Here is a 21,632-nt window from a genome sequence, read left to right as displayed (position 1 = left end):
TTAACACACCCTATTGTATTGGATGATGAGCCATTAGTTGCTTCAGGTGGCGATAGAGAGCCCATCTAGCATATGTGTGTTAGTTGCTCGGGGATATGCTCAGGGATAGATGATGAATCCGGTGCAGATGGATCCACATCTCATTCATGCACGATTTGCGGGAGTAGATGTCAGGCCTACACGACTAAGGATTTCGCGTTGACAAATGAGTTGATGGACATGGTGTTTGCCCATGAGCGATAGACACAGGTGTGTTGATTTGAATTCATAGAATTTTATTTATCAATCACTTTAAATTTGTAATTACATAAATGAATTTTTATTTATACATCGATTTAAATTGAAACAAATAATATGCATTTCAGGATGCAACAGTGGTATCACATACTCCTCCCCCAGTTACTACAGCTGCAACTTTGATGCCTGAGGTATAAATTTTGCAACATGTTAAAATAGAATAGTACACTTTGAATTCAAAAAAATACAAGATATACTAACTATATTTAATGATTGGTCCAATTTTTTGTTTGTAGGTGTTGACAGGGGACCAAATGTCCCAGATTGATGACATCATGCTCTCAGTGATCGATTTTGGCCTACAAGGCTATACGGTATCATATTTTGTACAACCCTTTTTATGTATTGTTTTGATGGAATATGCAAGTCATTTCATTTTAGATTTTTAAAATTATGTTTAATATATTATTTGTACTAATATCTCATGTTAATTTTATTTTTTAGGATACCGTCTCCGCATCTAGGGCTCATCCTGAGAAAAAGAATTCCTCGAAGACGCCAAAACGTGGGAAGAATGTAATTGAACACATTTTTAGTTGTACAATTGTTTGAAAATGTTAAAATCAAGTATTAGTTGGGGTTTGTAGATTGATTAGTGTTTTTTGTCTATTTTACATGTACAACGGTCATTAAGCTATGTGGATTTGTTGAATGCACCTGATTCTCTCATGGATCAAGAGGGTGGAGGTATGCATCTCTACTTTATTTTCTTGATTTCATGATTATATGCATGCGTACATGTGAACTTGTGATATATTATAATCTTATAATTTTTTCATACAAGAAATATCCATACCTATTTCATCAATGGCGAACCCTCCTCCGTGCACTAGAGAAGCATATCAGGATTTGATACACTTTTGTTTGATATATTACATTAATTGTTTTTAACCTACAATACTTATCATTATATTAATTGTATTTAATCTTTGAACATTTTTTGTATAGGTAATAGCGACAGTTTCTCCATTGATGGTGAGCCATCCTCAGTCCATTGGAGAAGCATCTCAGGCACAAGTACATCATTGTTCTCTATTTTATAGTTTTTAAGTGTTTTTGATATATATATGTTAGTGCATTGTATTAATTGTACATTTAATCTACAATAGACCCCTTCATGGTAGGGCCATAACGTGGATCCATTTAACTATGTCTTCAAGAAAACTCCTAAGAGTGACAAGGAGAGGAGAGCGAAAACATTAGCTCCTAGATCAGCCGATGAGGTAATCTACATTTCAATTGCAAAGGAATTATAGTTAAATGCATAGTTATGTTGTTAATTGTGAACTATTTTCTACAAAAGAATTCTAACTTGTCTTTTCAATTATGGTTTTGCAACCATCTACAGAGCCGTGTACTGCATCGAAGAGGCTTGATTTTGATGATCCACCACAAGTTTAGGATCATATAGTGTTAATTTTGGTCATAGAATGACCAATACATGTAGATATATTCTACATTTTTATTGTATATCAATTTGGACATAGCATATGCCACATTTTTGTAATACTTGTATTGACTTGGCAGACATGCCTTTTTTTATATATATAAATGTTGATATTCGATCCAATAAATGTGTACTTAATTCATTATTTTGTGGTTGTTCTTTTATAAATTTAATTGATTATTTGCTTATGTAATCAACAATATGAATATAAACAACAAAAATATATGATATAAAACATTGCAATCATGGAATATGATTTGATAAAATTTCTAAAATGTTGAATTAACCCTACAAAATTCCTTGTATTCAGTTCATTATTGTGTATTCATTGTATTTGGTGGCTGCCTTTTTATAAATTTAAATGAATATTTGCATATGTAATCAACAATATGAATATAAACAACAAAAATCGACAATATGAATATAAACAACAATGTGTTTGGTGCGAGAGCACCCTCACGCTCACAATGGTCAAATTTTATTCATCGTGTGAACAAACTGACATTGTGAACACATTCTAGGGGGAAGGTTTATACTAGGCATGCCCTTGTCGTGCATCCCAAAGCATCGGAATGTCAAGAGTCATACCATACCGGTGCGATCTCTCAAGTGCCCTGAGTCCAAAAAATTGTCAAAATTTGACGGACTGTTTCTTCAAATCCAAGATACATATGGTCAATTCATTTGAACCTATGGGGTCATGTGAGGCTCCTCTACAATAACCTATCTTGTTTTTTGATGACTTGGAGCCATTTTCAATTGGTAGCATTTTTTAGCTTGCTGCAAAAATCATCAATTGCATGCAATGCAAAGTTGCAGGATTGGCTATAATTGATTCAACTCGTCATGTGCACAAACCGATGTCACGAGCGCATTCAGGTGGGAATTTTTACGCTAGGCATGCCCCTGTCATGCATCCCAAAGTGTCGAAACATCGAGAGTCATACCATACCAGGGCGATCTCTCAAGTGCCACGAGTCCGAAAAATTGTCAAAATTTGACGGACTATTTCTTCCAATACAAGACACATATGATCTATCTGTTTGAACCCGTGGGGTCACATGAGGCTCCTCTATAATGGCCTATCTCAATTTTTGACGACTCGGAGCCATTTTCAATTGGTAGCATTTTTTCGCCTGCTACAAAAACCGTCAGTTGCATGCAATGCAAAGTTGCAAGATTGACTAGAATTGATTCAATTCATCGTGTGCACAATCCGACATCATGAGCATGTCCGAGTGGGTAGTTTTATGCTATGCATTCTCCTCTCATGCATCCCAAAGTGTTAGAACGTCGAGAGTCATATCGTACCAGGGCGATCTCTCAAGTGCCTTGAGTCCAAAAAAATGTCAAAATTTGACGGACTGTTTCTTCAAATCCAGGACACATATGGTCAATCCATTTCAACATGTGGGGTTGCGTGAGGCTCCTCTACAATGGCCTATCTCGGTTTTTTACGACTCAGAGCCATTTTCAATTGGTAGCATTTTTTCGCCTACTGCAAAAACCAACAATTGCATGCAATGCAAAGTTGCAAGATTGGCTAGAATTGATTCAGGTCATCGTGTACATAATCTGACATCACGAGCACATCCGAGTTTGTGGGTTTACGCTATGCATGCTCTTCTTGTGCATCCCAAAGTGCTGGAATGTCGAGAGCCATATCGTACCGGGGCGATCTCTCAAGTGCCCCGAGTCTAAAAAATTGTCAAAATTTGATAGACCATTTCTTCAAATCCAAGACACATATGGTTGATCTGTTTAAACCTCTGGGGTCACACGAGGCTCCTCTACAATGGCCTATCTCAGTTTTTGATGACTCGGAGCCATTTTTAATTGGTAGCATTTTTTTGCCTTCTGCAAAAACCGTCAGTTGCATGCAATGCAAAGTTGCAAGATTGGCTAGAATTGATTCGGGTCATCGTGTGCACAAACCGACTTCACAAGCGCATTCGAGTGGGTAGGTTTATGCTAGGAATGCCCCTATCATGGATCCCAAAGTGCCGGAACGTCGAGAGTCATACCGTACCGAGGCAATGTACAAGTTGTTTGACAACTTTTTGACAATCTCTTTTACAACAATGACATTTTTTGCTCAAATTGTATCTAGTCTCAATCTATGACCCCTATGACCCGATAATGACTCAAATAATTCTCCATGATTATACAAGAATCAAGAATGCTCATGATTGACCTTATCACATCACATATACTCAAAACATAGTCACAAAACATTGATACACAAAATAGTCACAAAACATTGTCACATATTATTCAAAAATTTGCCTCTAAATATTGTCAAATCAACTCTTGGCTATTTGATTATAGAAAAAAATGTCTTACAAATTATCTCATGGGCTTTTATACAAAATATGGCATTACAATATGTGTGATTCAGCTCATTGCCATTTTAATATACAAAATTTGGCATCTACATATGTACAAATCAGCTCATTGCCATTTAAATATACAAAATTATGCCCCTAAACATGTAAAAATCAGCTCATGGGCATTTAAATATACAAAAAATGAATATAGAACAATTCATCGACGATGTATACAAAATTATCAAAATCATTCTACTCTGAACTATAGAATCAATCAAGTGAGCCTTCAGGATCGACTCTAACCCATATTGTGTCAAGTATTGCCTCGTGGTCAGATACACAAACTTTCCATAAAATCTTGTTATGAGGTCTACCACAATACTTCATCAAATGAATATTTGTTGCAACAACAAGGTTAGAGAAATGAAGAATATGTTTGTGTGTTTCAAAGTCCTTGAACAACCAAACATCAGAATTCTTGATAAGGTATCTCCTAAGACATGTTCTTGTCACGACAACAGACCCTATTGGGTACCCAATACCCTCTCCATCAATGATTGTGGTTGTCAATTTTCTTTTTGGTTGAACACGATGACACAAATAGTAATCCATTCCTTCTTATTGTTCTCTTCTACAACAACTGCATACACATGACCTGCATCTTATAAAGTGTTAATTAATACCAAAAATAAACTATGATGTACAACAAAATGAACCAAAAAGAATGCTTGCAAAAAAAAAAACTCAAAAAATCACCTGAATCCACTAGGTCAGATACATGGTCAAAATCCATGGGAACCAACGATCTACAAGACCATTTGTCAACCCACTATTGTGATTCACATTCTTCCCACAAACAATACATGCATGAAGAGAAAAACCATACCATCTATCTCATTTAAATTACCAGTGAACTTGAATTTGAACTCATAAATGAGTCCATGTCACTCGATCCTACAACTGTACAACAATCTAGATATTTTTCAATGTTAGATTCAGTGATCAACCAAAAATATCTATGAACCATTGACATACCTAGATTACCTAGACCCATCGTAGACTTACACCATCACACAATTGTTTCTGCATCTATCAACTCAGCACCACCTTCGTACTTCAATTCTTATCTAGCTAGGGCTCTTTTCACACATGCTCCTGCACCATCTTGCTCTCCCTTAACATGTCTAGCCTCAGTGAAATTCCAAAAATGTTGTACACCGCTTTTCATATGCATCCTTGTCAACCAATAAAACATCCTTGCATTCTTGAATTGTGTGGTGCAATTATCTGACCATATTAACTGTCGGTTGTATCGTATGTTCCTTTCCCTTAAAATATCATAGAAAACTTTAAAGCATCCTTGTACAAACTTTGATGAATGAGTACGATCATCACTTATGTATAAGTGATACTCTCTTACAACCTTTCTATCCTCCTCTGTGCTATCATCTGCATGCATGAATGCTATGTGTACAAAAATAGAAACTTGTGTAGAGTGATAATACATAGATTGCACTTCATTTTGAGGTTGTAGTGTATAATTTTCAGCGAAATCAATGATAGAGACAATTGTGCCAAGAGGAAATGTGTCCTTACATAACAAGAATTTCTCATCTAACCATCGAGCTCTATATGTATGCATTATGTACTCATAAACTAGTTTCTCTTGAAATATTTTCATAAATTCAGCTACACATATATCATTTTTCACTAGCTCACATCTCTTCAAATATTTTCCATCTTTAACTCCATATGTGACTGTCTTGTATTTTTCGAAAGAAATGAGTTTCATACCAATTTCATGTGTGCTCTCCAAATGTACGCATCTTGGTAAACGTTGCAAACCACCACATATAGCACAAGAACCTTCCAAACAAGGCATCTTATAATAAATGCAACCATCATGTCTATTACATAGCACACTTGAAATAAACTATCTTACCGACTTAGGAGGTGCTTGTATATTGCATTCCTACAAAACATCGTTAGTGTGCAAAGTAGAACAAATATGACGAAAAATATCATAGTGCATGGAAAATTCAATATGCATCCTACAACATGTGGTGCGTACATGATTAATCTTAATATAAAAAGGTTTTGTCATTTCAAAAAATCTTTGAGAAATTCTTATTTGAGGAAACTTTTGAAGGAATCTTTCATAAAATTTAGTTTGAGTCATATCCAAATAGTGTTTGGCATGTGCCTCATGATTTGTAGACCCAATTCACCTTCTAACAACATCTCTTTGGTTGGGTGAAACTCTTGTGTTGTCATGCCAAAAAATTTCAATTAATGTTCTTAGTGCATCAACAACAACCTTGTCTTTGCATGGTAGTCTACCCGAGAATGCCCAAAGAGAATTATTGTTAGGTTCCTCTATTTTTTCCTACCTCTTTTATACTTTACTTAATGTTGTTCTACTAACATTTAATGACTTACTTGTTTTCCTTATCAAACGATCTTTTTTAATTTTCTTGCTCATTATGGTTGATGTAATGACACGTTGAGTAGCATTAGAATCTTTAGTGCGTGATTTTGAACCAATAGCTTGATATGCATCAAATAGATTTCTCACAGTAGTTCTTTCACTGTTACTTTCAGATGATCTTAGACCTAGAATTTTCATTGTCTCTCTAAAATTCAAATTTTTAATCATTTGAACAATTAATTAACATCTTGCGATTTGATTTAAGTTTTCAAAATAGTTTTGCCATATTCTTGTAACCATTCTCCTACAAGTTCATTCATTCATTTTATTGGGCATTGGCTTCAATATATTCTCATCAATTTCAATTAGATACTTGGTTTCCTACGAATGATTCTAGGAGGTATTAACATCGGTGCGTTATGTACATTCAATTCATCAAATAGAGAAGGTGTATGTTCATCATTTAATTGATTATTCAATGTGGTATCTTCTTCAATTGCATTAGGTGCGTTATGTTTGTTTGGTAAATCGAATTGAGATGTTGAGGATGACATACCTTCTTCTCCCATTGTTCTCATGTCACATAATTTCTTCATACACTACCTTTGTCATTCCTTTTCAGCCTCTCATTGTTCCATCATTCCTCGCTTGTTCTTTCCCATGGTTGATATCGGTTGTCCTAAATAGAATATCATATTACATATATATGTAAACAAAAGTTCATAAACAAACAAATAACCATAAATATGCATCTTATCACTATTTTTTGGAATCAAACTATTAAACAATCACAATACTATTGACAAAACTAATAAGAACAACAATTCAATCATTTGAAATCATGCAAAAACAAAAAAATCACTTACTTCTATGTATAAAACAATGATAGAAGTGCAGACACAGTTCCAGTGGAGCCTTCAACAACCTCAAAAACTACTTTTGAGGTCGTTGAGGCTCTTGCGCAACTAAAACTATGTTTATTTACCACATACGTGCTACATTAATAACAGCGTGTGCGTTGTTAGTCCATAAAATGTTGGCAAGCCCAACGGTATTTTTTTCCCATTCTGTACTAATAAGTAGTGTGTACGCACTCCTAAGACTAAAATTTTTTATTGCAGGGTAGTGAATAATGGGCTCAGTATCCCGTACGTGCTTACAAGTAATACATACCATGTACGCGCTCCTACACCTTAAAAAATTTATGGCAGGACAGTGAACTAATAGGTTCAGTACCCCATATGTGCTATTGGTAGTAGAAAAAATGTGAAGAGAGAGAGAGAGAGAGAGAGAGAGAGAGAGAGAGGAGGGGGGGCAGAAGGGAAGGAGGGGGGAGGGAGAGGGGAGGGGGGAGGGAGGGAGAGAAGAAGGGGTATGGAGGAAGGGAGAGGGAGAGAAGGAGGGGAGGAGGGAGAGGAAGAGAGAGAGAGAGAGAGAGGGAAGGAGGGAGGGAGAGAGAGGGAGAGAGAGAGAGAGAGAGAGAGAGAGAGGAGAGGGGGGAGGGAGGGAGATAAGAAGGGGTATGGAGGAAGGGAGAGGGAGAGAAGGAGGGGAGGAGGGAGAGGGAGGGAGGGAGAGAGAGAGGGGAAGAGAGTAGGGGGAGGGAGAGAGGAGGGGGCGGAAGGGGGGAGGGAGAGAGGGAGAGAAGAGGGGGGAGGGAGGGAGAGAAGAAGGGGTATGGAGGTAGAGAGAGAGAGAGGGGGGGGGGGGGAAGGAGGGGGAGGAAGAGAGAGAGACCATAACACAATATGACCCTTAGAACACAATATGACCCCTAACAACATCTAAGAGGTCATAGGGTGTCCTAAGAGGTCATATGACCCTATATTATCCCTTAGCACACCATAGGACCTATAATGACATCAAATAGTGTCCTAAGGGGTCATAGAACACCATATGGTGTTGTTATGGGTCGTATGGTGTCCCGAGGGGTCATATGGCATCCTATGACCCCTTAGGACACCATATGGTGTTGTTATGGGTTGTATGGTGTCTTAAGGGGTCATATGGTGTCCTAAGGGGTCACAGGACACCATATGACCTCTTAGGAAACAATATGACCTCTAATGACACCTAAGGGGTCATATGGTGGGCTAATAAAATGATATATTATTTAAAGTTATGAATAAAACATCATATAATAGAACATCAATAGTTTAGTTTTGATATAGCTAAGTTAGACCATTGTCAGCATAAGAGAGACTCCAAGCGAACAAACAACAAGGCTTCTCTAAAAAGCAAGTGTAAGAGCTTGACCTAACCCTAAGAGTACTGCCTAAGTTCTAAAACATATGATGCTATTAAATTTGCAAGGTTATAGGACTGATCTCGATTGTGACTATAGGAATTACACACTTGATTTCTTGCATGGGTATGTACCGTTCCAAGCCTTTTGACAAGTGATGATGATCATATACTACCACTGCCATGCATACAACAAACTTTAATTTCTTTAGGTGATAGGTGTTGTGTAACAACATGGGAACTCTCGCATACCCACCACTATCATTCTCTAGGACATCATCTGTGTTACTCTCCCTATTTCTCTTCCTATTGGTTGTTTCCTTTTGAAAAACATATTGCAGGTACTCTGACTCATCATGTTGCTTTGTTGACACTATTTTCCACATCTTCTGCTCATGAAAATACATTTGAGAATAATATTGATGCAGGTTTCCTTGTTTGTCATGGTAATGCACCCGTGGTTCAATTTCAAACCCTATTCCTCCTATTCAATATTCACACACAAATCCATTAGTCAATTTTCTTAGGAGAGCATACATGATAAAAATCAAAGAGGAAGTTGTAGAAAAGAAATAAATTCACTTACTTCTATAGAAGTGCAGACACAGTTGTAGTGGGGTATGCAGGGAGGGAGGGAGAGAAGAAGAGAAAGAGGGATGGGGTATGGAGGAAGAGAGAAGGGGAGAGAGAGAGAGAGAGAGAGAGAGAGAGAGAGAGAGAGAGAGAGAGAGAGAGAGAGAGAGAGGGATGGGGTATGGAGGAATGGAGGAGAGAGAGAGAGCGAGAGAGAGGGGGGGAGGGAGAGGGAGAGGGAGAGAATAAGGGTGGGGGAGGGAGAGGAAGAGAGAGAGACCATAACACAATATGACCCCTAACAACATCTAAGGGGTCATAGGGTGTCCTAAGGGTTCATATGATACTATATTATCCCTTATCACACCATAGGACCTATAAAGACACCAAATAGTGTCCTAAGGGGTCATAGAACACCATATGACCCTTTAGAACACCATATGGTGTTGTTATGGGTCTTATGGTGTCCCGAGGGGTCATATGGCATCCTATGACCCCTTAGGATACCATATGGTGTTGTTATGGTTTGTATGGTGTCTTAAGGAGTCATATGGTGTCCTAAGGGGTCACAGGACACCATATGACCTCTTAGGAAACAATATGACCTCTAATGACACCTAAGGGGTCATATGGTGGGCTAATAAAATGATATATTATTTAAAGTTATGAATAGAACATCATACAATAGAACAACGGTAGTTTAGTTTTTATATAGCTAAGTTAGACCATTGTCAGCATAAGAGAGACTCCAAGCGAACAAACAACGAGGCTTCGCTAAAAAGCAAGTGTAAGAGCTTGACCTAACCCTAAGAGTATTGCCTAAGTTCTAAAACATATGATGCTATTAAATTTGCAAGGTTATAGGATTGATCTCGATTGTGACTATAGGAATTACACACTTGATTTCTTTCATGGGTATGTACCATTCCAAGACTTTTGACAAGTGATGATGATCATATACTACCACTTCCATGCATAAAACAATTTTTTTTTTAGGTGACAGGCGTTGTGTAACAACATGGGAACTCTCGCATACCCACCACTATCATTCTCCATGACATCATCTGTGTTACTCTCCCTCTTTCTCTTCCTACCGGTTGTTTCCTTCTAAAAAACATATTGCATGTACTCTGATTCATCATTTTGCTTTGTTGACACTATTTTCCACATCTGCTCTGCTCATTAAAACACATTTGAGAAGAATATTGTTGTAGGTTTCCTTATTTGTCATAGTAATGCACCCATGGTTTAATTTCAAACCCTATTCCTCATATTCAATATACACACACAAATCCATCAGTCAATTTTCTTAGGAGAGCATACATGATAAAAATCAAAGAGGAAGTTGCAGACAAGAAATAAATTCCCTTACTTCTATAGAAGTGCAGACACAGTTGCAGTGGGGTATGGAGGGAGGGAGGGAGAGAAGAAGAGAAAGAGGGATGGGGTATGGATGAAGGGAGAAGGGGAGAGAGGGAGAGAGAGAGGGATGGTGTATGGAGGAAGGGAGAAGGGGAGAGAGGGAGGGATGGGGTATGGAGGAAGGGAGAGAGAGAGAGAGAGAGAGAGAGAGAGAGAGAGAGGCACCTTGTATGCACTTGAGAGGGGGAGACAATACACTTATATGTGTATATATATACTTAATATATTATATATTATTATATACATATATATATATATATTATATATTATATATTATATGTATATACACATATTATATATACAATATCATATTAAACACACACCCAAAATTTAAACAAACTTAACGCGTACGCACTATTTATAGTAAAAATAGTGCATACGCGCTGTTTATAGTAAAAAGAGTGCGTACGCGCTTCTTACACCATAAGAACCCCGTATGCGTTTTTTATACCATAAGTACCCCGTACGCGCTTTTGACTGTTTAGGTTTGGAAATAGGCCTGGATGACAAAGCTACGGTTTTGAAGTTTTATTTCCCTCCATTTCTCTCATTTTTGACATGTTTTATTTTATCAACTTTGTCATCATCAGGTTTACACTTCATCAAGTGGGTATTTCTATAATTTTCACCATATTTTCACCCATCTTCTGAGTTTTCTAACCATATAATTTTTTTAAAATTTGAACAACAATAACATATTATTATTGAATTTCTTTTACTAGTGTCTCCATAGTTCTCACAGACATAGGTGCACCATTTTTTTAATAACTTTTGATATACTTATCCAAATTTTAAAAACTATATATATTATTGTAGTGCACTTTATTCTTTACAATTTTAATACAAAAATTGTATTTTCGATTTGTTTAGTGCAACTTATGCTTCGCGCACGAACGGGTACCTAATTTTTAGGATGTGCTCGATTGGAAAAATCATTAAAAAAAAATACTCAACAAAAAGTTACAAAAATATACCTTCTAGTGCTCACTCTTAACTATCTTTCTGCCAAAGGATTTGTCAAAATACTAAATCTAACTATGACTTTTTTGATGTGCACGTTAGACACTATGTTATATTTTTTAGAAAAAATCAGGGTCTATTTTTCGTGCACGAAGGATTTGACCCCCTTAATCTTATCCAATTTTGAAAAAGTTTAGTAGTTTGGAAACTAGATTCAAAGCACTACAATATTTGTTCTTTGATTATCTTCATATCTTGAGTGGATGACTTTCAAATTTTGCCTCAGGTTCCCCTGATTTCAGGAAAAAAAAAAAGAAAAAAAGTCCACTTATACCCCCCTTTTTGACCATCATCTTTGTGCACTTACCCACCCATATATATTGATTATCAGATATACAATCAAATGAAACACACAAATATACAAGAATTATACAGTTTCATATTTCATAAAGAAATATAAAACCTATTTGGAACCTTGAGAGGATTTGGTTTGTAATATTATGATGACTTTGTTGCTTAGAGATTGCACTCTATCCTTAGCTTGGTCACCTTTGATAAGCTCGATATCCCTTCTACTTGTTTGCTAAAGAATCTTCTCAAACCCATAAGTACGTAAATTGATATATCAGCCAAAAATGGTTGTTGAAAATGCAGCAATAAAAGTAGAGCAATAGTATATTCCCCTACACCTTCTATGTGGGCTTCAATATAGAAAATGGTGTTACTCCCAGAATGAACAACATGGTGCATATCAGTTTTCAAACTTAATAGTAGAAATAAAACATGGCACTGCCCATTGTGTTGTCACGTTTTTCTAAGTGAATGGAATGGTGTTGTGGATTGTTTGGTCAAATGGGTTTCTGACCAAATGTACAATTGGAATATTGTGGATCAAAATCAATTACCCCTGGATCTCTCCTGAGAGTTAGACCATTTAGTTGTGGTTGATAGGGTTGATTAATGTATGGGCTTTGTACTCTTCTTATTTTGAATAAATTTTTACCCCTTTTAAGTTTAACATAGCTATCGGCCACCTCCATAATTAGGAGGTGTTGCAATATTTTAAAAGAGAGATACTTTTGCAAGTCAAATCTCATGCATTTGGCCACTTGTGATGGTCATTATAATATTTTTTATAGTGCTTTTGGTTCGATCAACCTCTCTTAATATGGTTTGATAGTTGAAGTTATGGCAATTATTCTCTATATTTTGTTAAATTGGATTTGATATGTATTATTTGTGTTTGAATGTTTATGAGAGATATTCTCTATGTTATGCAATGTTGAATATCAAATGCAGTATTTTATTTTATGATGTTTATGATTGCACAATATATGTGTGAGCTAACTTTTCATAATAAATCACCCTTGAAGCTAATATGAGGCATAGAAAAATTAATTACAATATTTACTTGTAATATCACATATAAGTGTGCCTATATTGTCATAGGTATTTGTCCATTCCTATATATTTGTATACATATGATGATGCAGTCATGCTTGTATGTGAACTTATGGGTTTCTTTGTGCAATTTTAAAAAGAACATAATACACTCGATATCACGCTATTCATTTTTAGCATCTATTAGCATCTATTATTTAATGAAAATTAAAGATGACAAGTTTATTTTCATAGTATTCCAACATGTACCTGTTATCAAGCAAACACATGAAGTAAATACAAGGTACATAACTTTATTTTTCTTTTCTAATTATTGACTTGAATGCATTAACGATCATATGTATGGACAACAATTAAATAGAAGCATTCACTAAAGCATCCGCATGCATGAGTTCATGAACGATGTGGTGTGTGATGTGGTTTCCATCATGGTCATTGTGTACTCAAATAGCTAGGACTCCTCTCCTCGACCATGTTCCCACCTTTGAGTAATCCTGCATCCACTTAAACTCATTCACACATTAATAGGTCAATCCTCACAAATCCATAATCATCACATGTGCATAATCTAAATCATGTCAATTTCTCATATTAACATTACACCATCATTTTTATCATTAAAATCTAATTTAATCACTTCAAAATTAAACATATTATTATTCTATTTTATTTTAATCATTCAGACATAAATCACAATTAACTAATTAAATGTCTAAATCAAGTTTTAGTTATTATTTAATGAAGCATAAATAATGGGGTGTGACATAATATGGAGTTCTCAATTTGGAGTACTTGCCTATTGAGGAGTAGGTTGTAGTCATCTTCACTAAGCCTTGGCAATTGCCTTGTAATATTCTATTGTTATTGATTTTTAAGCTGAACTAAGTTTTCCTTGGGTTTCTTCACGACTCCTTCACTTTTCATGTTTTCTCTCTTTTGAAGAGGAAATTTTTTCCATAGGGTTTTCTCCTTTTCTCTATTTGCGAGATTATTTGTATATGGGTAACTTATTAGGCCTTTCTATTGGGACTCATCTTTGTATCTATGCACATTTTTTTTTTCCTCGCTAAGTTTTACTTAAGGGGGTTGTTGGTTTGAACATTTCCCTAACCAATTCTTTTCTAGGAGCTACACACCTTGGTTGTTAAGTTTAGCTAGGACACTTTTAGGGTACACATAGGATACTTATCTCTTTGTGTCTCATGTGATATGATTAAAAAGTTCATCATAATCTTATGTTGTCCTATCTCTCAACTTGTCTTTATAAGCAACGCTTCCTTGTTTTGTATCTTACATCTTAAAGCTTATTGGTAGTATAACATTCTTTGTTGTTTCTTGTGTATGGAAAGTTATTTGGGGTTGCAACTTGATTATTGCTCCTATAGACCCTTTATGTGACTTCAATAGAAATACTAGCTCCTTTCGAGCACCAAACTAGAAACAACAATTGGAAGACCAAGGGTCACAACTTAGAAACAACCAATGGAAGACCAAGAGTCACAAAGGTGTCTCTCATGGGAGTTGAACTTGGGTCTCCACATTGAGAACTCAATTCTTTAACCAACTAAGCTCAACCACCTAGACTTTTTTCGTCATTTAGATAAATTAAATATAAAATAAAAATAAAAAATTGAAAATTTAATTTTTAATTGTTATTATTTAAAATTTTACCCAGCTTCATTCATATTTGATTTTCATGTCTTGTCTTTGTGCTTTCCAGTAGAATACTCCTGCAACCATGTTATCATTGGCTTTCATCTTAATGATAGATCATAAATTGCAATCTGAAAAATTAATGTCAAAAAAGCACACTATTTTTCCATAAGCTATGTTTCAATTTAATTTAATGAACTATGAAAACCTCATGTACATTATAATTTTTTAATGTTATTTAAGTATACTGAATTTTTGCTGAGTCTTTTAAGTCAAGTTTAAAAATTTGGGCTGCCAAGTTTTTGCTGATAGTTTATTGTTTAGCTGGTGCATAGTCTTTTTAAGTCTCTTCTTCAAGCTCACAAGAATAAACCTGCAAATCTGTTTGCACTTCAATAGGAAAAAGAAGAATGAAGGAGAGAAATAACTCAATCGTTTGTATGAATGGTACCTCCGTCACATCTACAAAATTGGGTAAAAAGGGTTGCTCAAAACCTAGAACAACTCTGAAACAAAGTTGAGAGATTGAGAAGTCATAGGGCAACTATGCCCTGTTTCAAGTTTTTATCCAGAACATATATGGCTATTTAGTATTTACAGTCAAAGTTGCAGCAAATGATCTCTCTAATCAAGAATGTTAAATGTCTTTACCATGATACCATCCATTTATTGGACGAACTATTACCCAACCATGATATTGTAATTGAAGTTGTTTTTGAAGAGCTAAAACATGATATGAAATTGCCATTACTTTATCCAGGGCTTCGTCAAACTCTCATCCTGAATTTGATAAAAAGATAGCCAGCATAACAGATGGCCAATTCAGAAATTAAAAACGATCCAATTCCAAGCCTTCTTTTTAAAAAAATAATAACAAAGGTTGCACAAATCCTAATATCTTCAGTTCAATATGCAAAATAATATAAAATATTAATTGAACATGATGCAAAACAAAGAAATTAATAGAAGACATAATAAATCAATAGAATATGAAGAACACACAAATCAAAAACCTCATGCCTATGTTTTTCTTGTGTCATTAGTTAATAGGACACTATAACATCATAATGCAGGCAGCTATTCTATACAAAGGAAGTTGGAGTACGGCCAATGAGAGCTTACAGGTATATATTTGCACTTGTGGTTGTTTTTAACTATTTCTAACTTGAATAAAAAGTATCTAGGAGACATTCTCTGCAAAAGCTTTTAAATAGCTCACAAGAACACAATTTGGAGAATGTTCTAAAATTAAAGCTAATTTAACACTTTAAATAATAATTTTGCAAGTTGAAGACATTATGGAGAAGGCCAAATAATACTGTTAAAAAAAAGTGAATGCTATAGCAGGACAGAAGTAAATGTCCAGGGTAAAAAGAGTGCAGAGATAAAAATACATCCAAGATCAATATTACCATGAAGAATCGTGGCCAAAATTGCATTAATCTGGAAAATATATGTAGAATATGAATGGTTTAACAAATCAAGTCATTCTGCACAAGATACACGTCTCTACTATAGTTTCCAATGATGAGATGTGATGAGGCAGTTTGCAATCAAGAATTGAAAGATATTATGAAGGATAGAGAAAACGCTCTCCTCAAGATACTATTCATTATATCTCAAGACATGGAACCAAAACCAGCCTCTCTACTTACAAATTTAAGTCTTCAATGATGGGGTGCAGTGGGGCAGAATTCTTCAACAATGCGGGGATATTCTGAAGGGTGTTGAAAACGCCCTTCTTGTACTGGTATCCATTATATCTTCACCTGGGCACCCAGGCAACAAACTCCACTCCATGGAACTCAAATTAAACCTCAACAGGTTTTTGCTTCCTCTAAGCATAAACCAAATCCCATCCCTGCCATCTGATGCAACTAAAAAATCTGTACCATCTGATGACTTGACAGCAGCTTCCAATAAATCCAGGGGAGACTCAGAAATTAGAGACCAACTCTTAGACTTTAATCTTAAATCCAATTCCCACAGCCCCACCAAACTGTGCTTTATCACAGGTAAGCGGCCCAAGATGGACCTGGGGCTCTGCAATCTCCCCACCAAAATCAACTTCTCACCACACACCACTAAGGAAGGCAGTGTAGCATGAGGGTTCTCATCAGAGTCAAGATAATCCACCAGCTGAGGCAGCCGTTCTTCAATCTCTAGATATTCAAATTCAGCACTGTGAATGTTATAACAAGCCACATGAACACCATATGTACTTGTGCAGTATACCACCGCTTCATGTACGGTACTCCTCCAGGGGTGTGCAGTTGTTCTCCACCAGGGGTGTCCGATGCTTCTCCAGGGTCTTGCCCCCCTAGCATTACCAGTTTTCCACATATTCGAACTGGAATTGTATATCAGAGAGCATACTTTTGATGGGTCACCAATGTTGCTTGAAATTACAATAACTTTAAAGTGGTTTGAACTAAGGTCAGTGATCAGTTCAAAAGCCAATTCAGTCTGCCAATTCTGATGAAAGGGAAAATCCGGCAGAACCATGTATTGTTTAGTTAAAGGGTTGAGTACAACAGGATTAGAAATCTCCCCGGAATCCCAATCCACAAAGAGGAACAGTCCACCACCCACTGCACAGAGTTGGACAACAGAAGGTGGATTGAAGTGGGAGACGTTCTGTTTTCTCCACTGTAAGGGTAAGGGGATTCGGAACCAGTGGTTTAGAGAAGGGCTGAAGAAGATAATACCATGTGAGCCCTCGGTAGTGTGCTGCACAACAAGATAGTTTGAATTCAAAGAGTTGTAGAGAGACCAGAAAGATGGTGACGCACATATTATATTTTTCCATGTCTTGGATACACATTTCATCCTCATCAAAGAGGGCAGAGGAAGCCTTGCAAGAATCTGCTCAATTGAAAGACAATCCAAATAGATTGTAGAAGAATTACTGGTTTCTCCTTCAACTGCTATTTTTGCTTTAGAATTTAGCACTTTCTGTGCAGGCCATGGCTGATTATGGCTCTGTGACACTATCCCATAACGTTTGTGAAAAGCTGTTATTAAAGAATAAAAGGGAAGGCCTGAACAGTGGTTACCTACTACGTGGCGCCATCCACGGTTGAGTTCTCTGGCGCTATCAAATGATAATGATCTTCTGGGGTTTAAGATAAAATGAAAAGACTGTCGGTCATCTGCTAAGCGGAAAATCTTTTCGATCGTCTGCATCTCCAACTCCTTAGCACTTGGAAACATTAGATTTGGATTCCTATACCTGATCTTATCCATTAATTGCCACAAGCCAAAAATGAAAGGGCTAATTTCAATTAAGAATTGGGGAAGCCTCACCAAAACCCTCCAAACAACATCAAAAACATCCTTCAACCTACCCAGCATACCACCCAACTGAAAATTGCTTTCCAATCCTACTCCCGGCAAATTACCAATAAATTCCTCTGATAAATTATCTGATTCAGAATTCTCAATGAAACCCTCCGATACATTATCAGATTCATTATTCTGAATAAAACCCTCTGTTGCATTCTCAAATTCAAAATTGTGATGATCTTCAACTATGCTTTTAGCTTCTACTTGAGCAGCACTGCAATGAATATGCAGGCCAAGCAGAACAAGCAGAACAACATATACCCTAACCGTAACCCTGGTCATTAAGAACCCAATTCCTCCCATATTTACTCAGCTCATTGAAAGACTTATACCAAATTCAAGGCACTGGCCTTAATATGTACAGAAAAAATAAAAATGAAATCATTGAAACATAACCTGGCCAAATGAAACCCTTGCTCCCGCTCAAAATTTTCCAGCAATTCTGGAAACTGCACAAATAAAAAGAACACAATATTTACAAATTGCATATAAACTTATTTGCTGCATGTAAGATGTTTAAATTAGCTACCTGTCTGTAGATTCATATCGAAATTTCCAGAATATACAAAACTTGTGCACAAAATCACCTCGAAACAAAGGAGAAAATTCCGAAGAATTGCTTGTATGAGTCTTCAAGATTTGCTTTATTCTTTTACATGAACTTCCAAGCACATCTCTTGTGGGGTGTATTGATGCTTCTTCTCAAATACAGGCATATAGATGCCCTACAATCTAAGCAATCTAATCACAGTGTTTTTATTATTTCAAAAGCAATAATTCTTTGTCGAGCGTTTGTATAGATCGAAGCTGGTAGGGTATAATTAGGGTACCTCATTCTGTTCAAATGAGAACTTTATTTCAAAGTAAGCCTGTGTGAGATATTGCCATTTCTGGTCAAACGGTTTGCAGTTAAACAATTAATTGTCACTGAAAACATTAAACAGTTGGGAACAGTTTCAGACAATTTTGAGAGAATAGATCTCTCTGTTTCTAATTACTAGTTGGGAACAGTTTCAGACAATTTCAGACAATTTTGAGAGAATAGATCTCTCTGTTTCTAATTACTAGTTGGGAACGGTTTCAGACAATTTTGAGAGAATAGATCTCTCTGTTTCTAATTACTTAATCAAGATACATAGCAGAAAATTTAGGATTCATAAGGATAGGGAGATCAAGTAGCATACAGTTGGGAACAGTTTCAGACAATTTTGAGAGAATAGATCTCTCTGTTTCTAGTTACTTAATCAAGATAAATAGCAGAAAATTTAGGATTCATAAGGATAGGGAGATCAAGTAGCATACAGTTGACCGTCTGCTTGATACATAGCAGAAGTCTAGGATTCAAAAGGATGGAAAGATCAAGTAGCACAGAGTTGGCTTGTTTTAGACTTGCTAAGATAGGGAGATCAAGTAGCACACAGTTGGCCGTCTGCTTATTTTGTATTTGATACGTAACAACAAATCTAGGATTCAAAATGATAGGGAGATCAAGTAGCACACAGTGGGCTATCTGCTTGTTTTGGACTTGAAACAGAGAAATTTTTTTATCTAGGATTCAAAAGGATAGAGAGATCAAGTAGCACATAGTTGACCGTTTCTTTGTTTTGGACTTTCAAGTAGTACATAGTTGATCAAGTAGCACATAGTTGACCGTCTCTTTGTTTTGGACTTTTGACCGTATGTTGTTTTGGACTTTTGTGCTTATCTGAGTTGTTGGTTATTTTATCAAGGGTTCTATAGACTCTTTGAATTCATGGGCATTATTAGTTCTTGCGGATAGGCAGGAATACTAATGCATTCATATGGTGCATTTTATTTTTTAAGATAGCCAATCATTTGAGACTATTTTTTTAAGTTTGTTCATATTTCTATAGTTCTAATTTTTGCATATTTCCTCAAAATTCAAAAAATACTATTTATCTCCTTTCTTATTGGTGTATTCTGCGAACACTCATTGCAAAAAATGTATTTTCCTAAATTTAAAGTCAAAAAATTTAACAACCATCCAAAATGTCAATAAATTTTTTGGTCTCCTTCATAATGATAAATGGGCCTTCAAATCCACAAAAATCTGCCAAAATCTTATCTCATTTAATGAAACACAACAAAATCAGAATAAAATATTGTTTGGTAGCATGTATTTTTGTGACAAATGTCATGTCATTTAATGTATAATTATTATACTTTTTGACAATTGTATGTATATTGAATACAAAGAACTATTTGTATTGTACATTTTACTGTATGTGGACTTGTCACATTTAATAACTATTTGTGTTGTACATTTTAGTGTATGTGGACTTGTCACATTTAATTTTGTTTAGAAACATCATTTCTTGATAAGTTTGATTTTTTGGGGGTTGAAAACTAGCATTAATTTTGATTGACTAGTGCACACAAAGAAATTTAGTAGTGGTCATCTATTTTCTTCAAATTTAACATTGTCCACGAACAAAAGAATATGTATTACTTGCTTTGAAATTTCAGATATCCTCATCTCTCTTCTTCCAGGTAAATGTGCAGATTTTTATTTGCATACGTGAGAACTGTTTGCGTGTGGTCTGAAATCCATTCCTTTTTCTATTGTTAAAACATTTATGTTGCTGGAATTCAATGAAATTAAGATGTTTTCAGTAGACTTCTTTATATTAAATCAAATCCACGGCTAATGGTAATCGTCAAACACTTATACCCGTGACACAACTGGAGCAGCTTCTTGTGGAAGAAAGGGTCCAAGATTTTTTCAAAATATTATCGCTGTATATTTATCCTTAAGCGTAAGTTTCCCCAAAAAAAACCTATGGTATGGTACTTCTATGTTGTATAAATTTTGCAGATGTCTCTAAATATCTATTTAATTTAGTTCACTGGAGCTTAAATGCAATCTATTGTTTGCTTGCTTATGAAAATATATCATTTATTGTGCATGATAAATTTGCACCTGAGTGGTTGTATTACAAAAACTCATGGTGGTTAGCTTGTTTGTTAAAATTTTGTATATCTCATAGTTAAATGTCCTTGTTAGCTTCTTGCGTAAAATTTTTGAACTATTTGTTCATTTTTGCTTATTCGTAATGAAAATCGTGTAAAGTAATTTTCTGGTTAACCTTTCTGGATGAGTATTGTTAGAGAAATTTGATTTAAATTTCTGTTGGGTTGATTTATGTTTTGTTGTCATGTTCACTATTAGTATGAAATCATTTTTTTTTTCAACTGATCTTTGTGTTGCATGTGAAGTAGAGTTCAATTTCAAATTTGAATATTTTGGTTTGGTAGCATATCAATAACCTTTGTGTGGATTTGTATACAACTAATTATTAATGAATGATAACCTTGCTACAATATTGTGATCAAGGTAATGTCAACCATACCATTTTTCTTATGTTTTGTGAACTACAAACAATGTAATAAGAGATTATATGTATTCTTTAGGATTAGAATAAAATGAAAGTTCGAGTTAGTAACTATATGATTGAGAACACAATCGATCTGTTCATCTTTTTCCAGCTATAGCATAAGTAGTTTTGGATTTTAA

General features: G+C 35.5%; 1 protein-coding gene across 3 annotated transcripts; it reads right to left on the bottom strand.

The window, feature by feature from the left end:
• Window positions 1–13,311: 13,311 nt before the first annotated feature.
• On the bottom strand, window positions 13,312–19,690 carry LOC131076882 (uncharacterized). 3 transcript variants are annotated; one of them, XM_058014228.2, is made up of 3 exons: window positions 18,685–19,690; window positions 16,408–18,546; window positions 13,312–13,593 (listed from the first exon to the last, which is right to left on the bottom strand). In XM_058014228.2, the coding sequence occupies exon 2, from the start codon at window positions 18,398–18,400 to the stop codon at window positions 16,451–16,453; it is 1,950 nt and encodes a 649-aa protein (XP_057870211.2). In that variant the 5' UTR covers window positions 18,401–18,546; window positions 18,685–19,690; the 3' UTR covers window positions 13,312–13,593; window positions 16,408–16,450. The 3 variants fall into 3 exon arrangements, with proteins under 3 accessions (XP_057870211.2, XP_057870212.2, XP_057870210.2); XM_058014229.2 differs by lacking the exon at window positions 13,312–13,593 and having other exon boundaries at window positions 16,161–18,546; window positions 18,627–19,690; XM_058014227.2 differs by lacking the exon at window positions 13,312–13,593 and having other exon boundaries at window positions 16,161–18,546.
• Between the last annotated feature and the right edge of the window lie 1,942 nt (window positions 19,691–21,632).

This window comes from Cryptomeria japonica, chromosome 10 (assembly GCF_030272615.1).
Source record: "Cryptomeria japonica chromosome 10, Sugi_1.0, whole genome shotgun sequence".
NCBI classification, from domain to species: Eukaryota; Viridiplantae; Streptophyta; class Pinopsida; order Cupressales; family Cupressaceae; genus Cryptomeria; species Cryptomeria japonica.
This window is presented reverse-complemented; position numbering and strand designations above follow the sequence as displayed.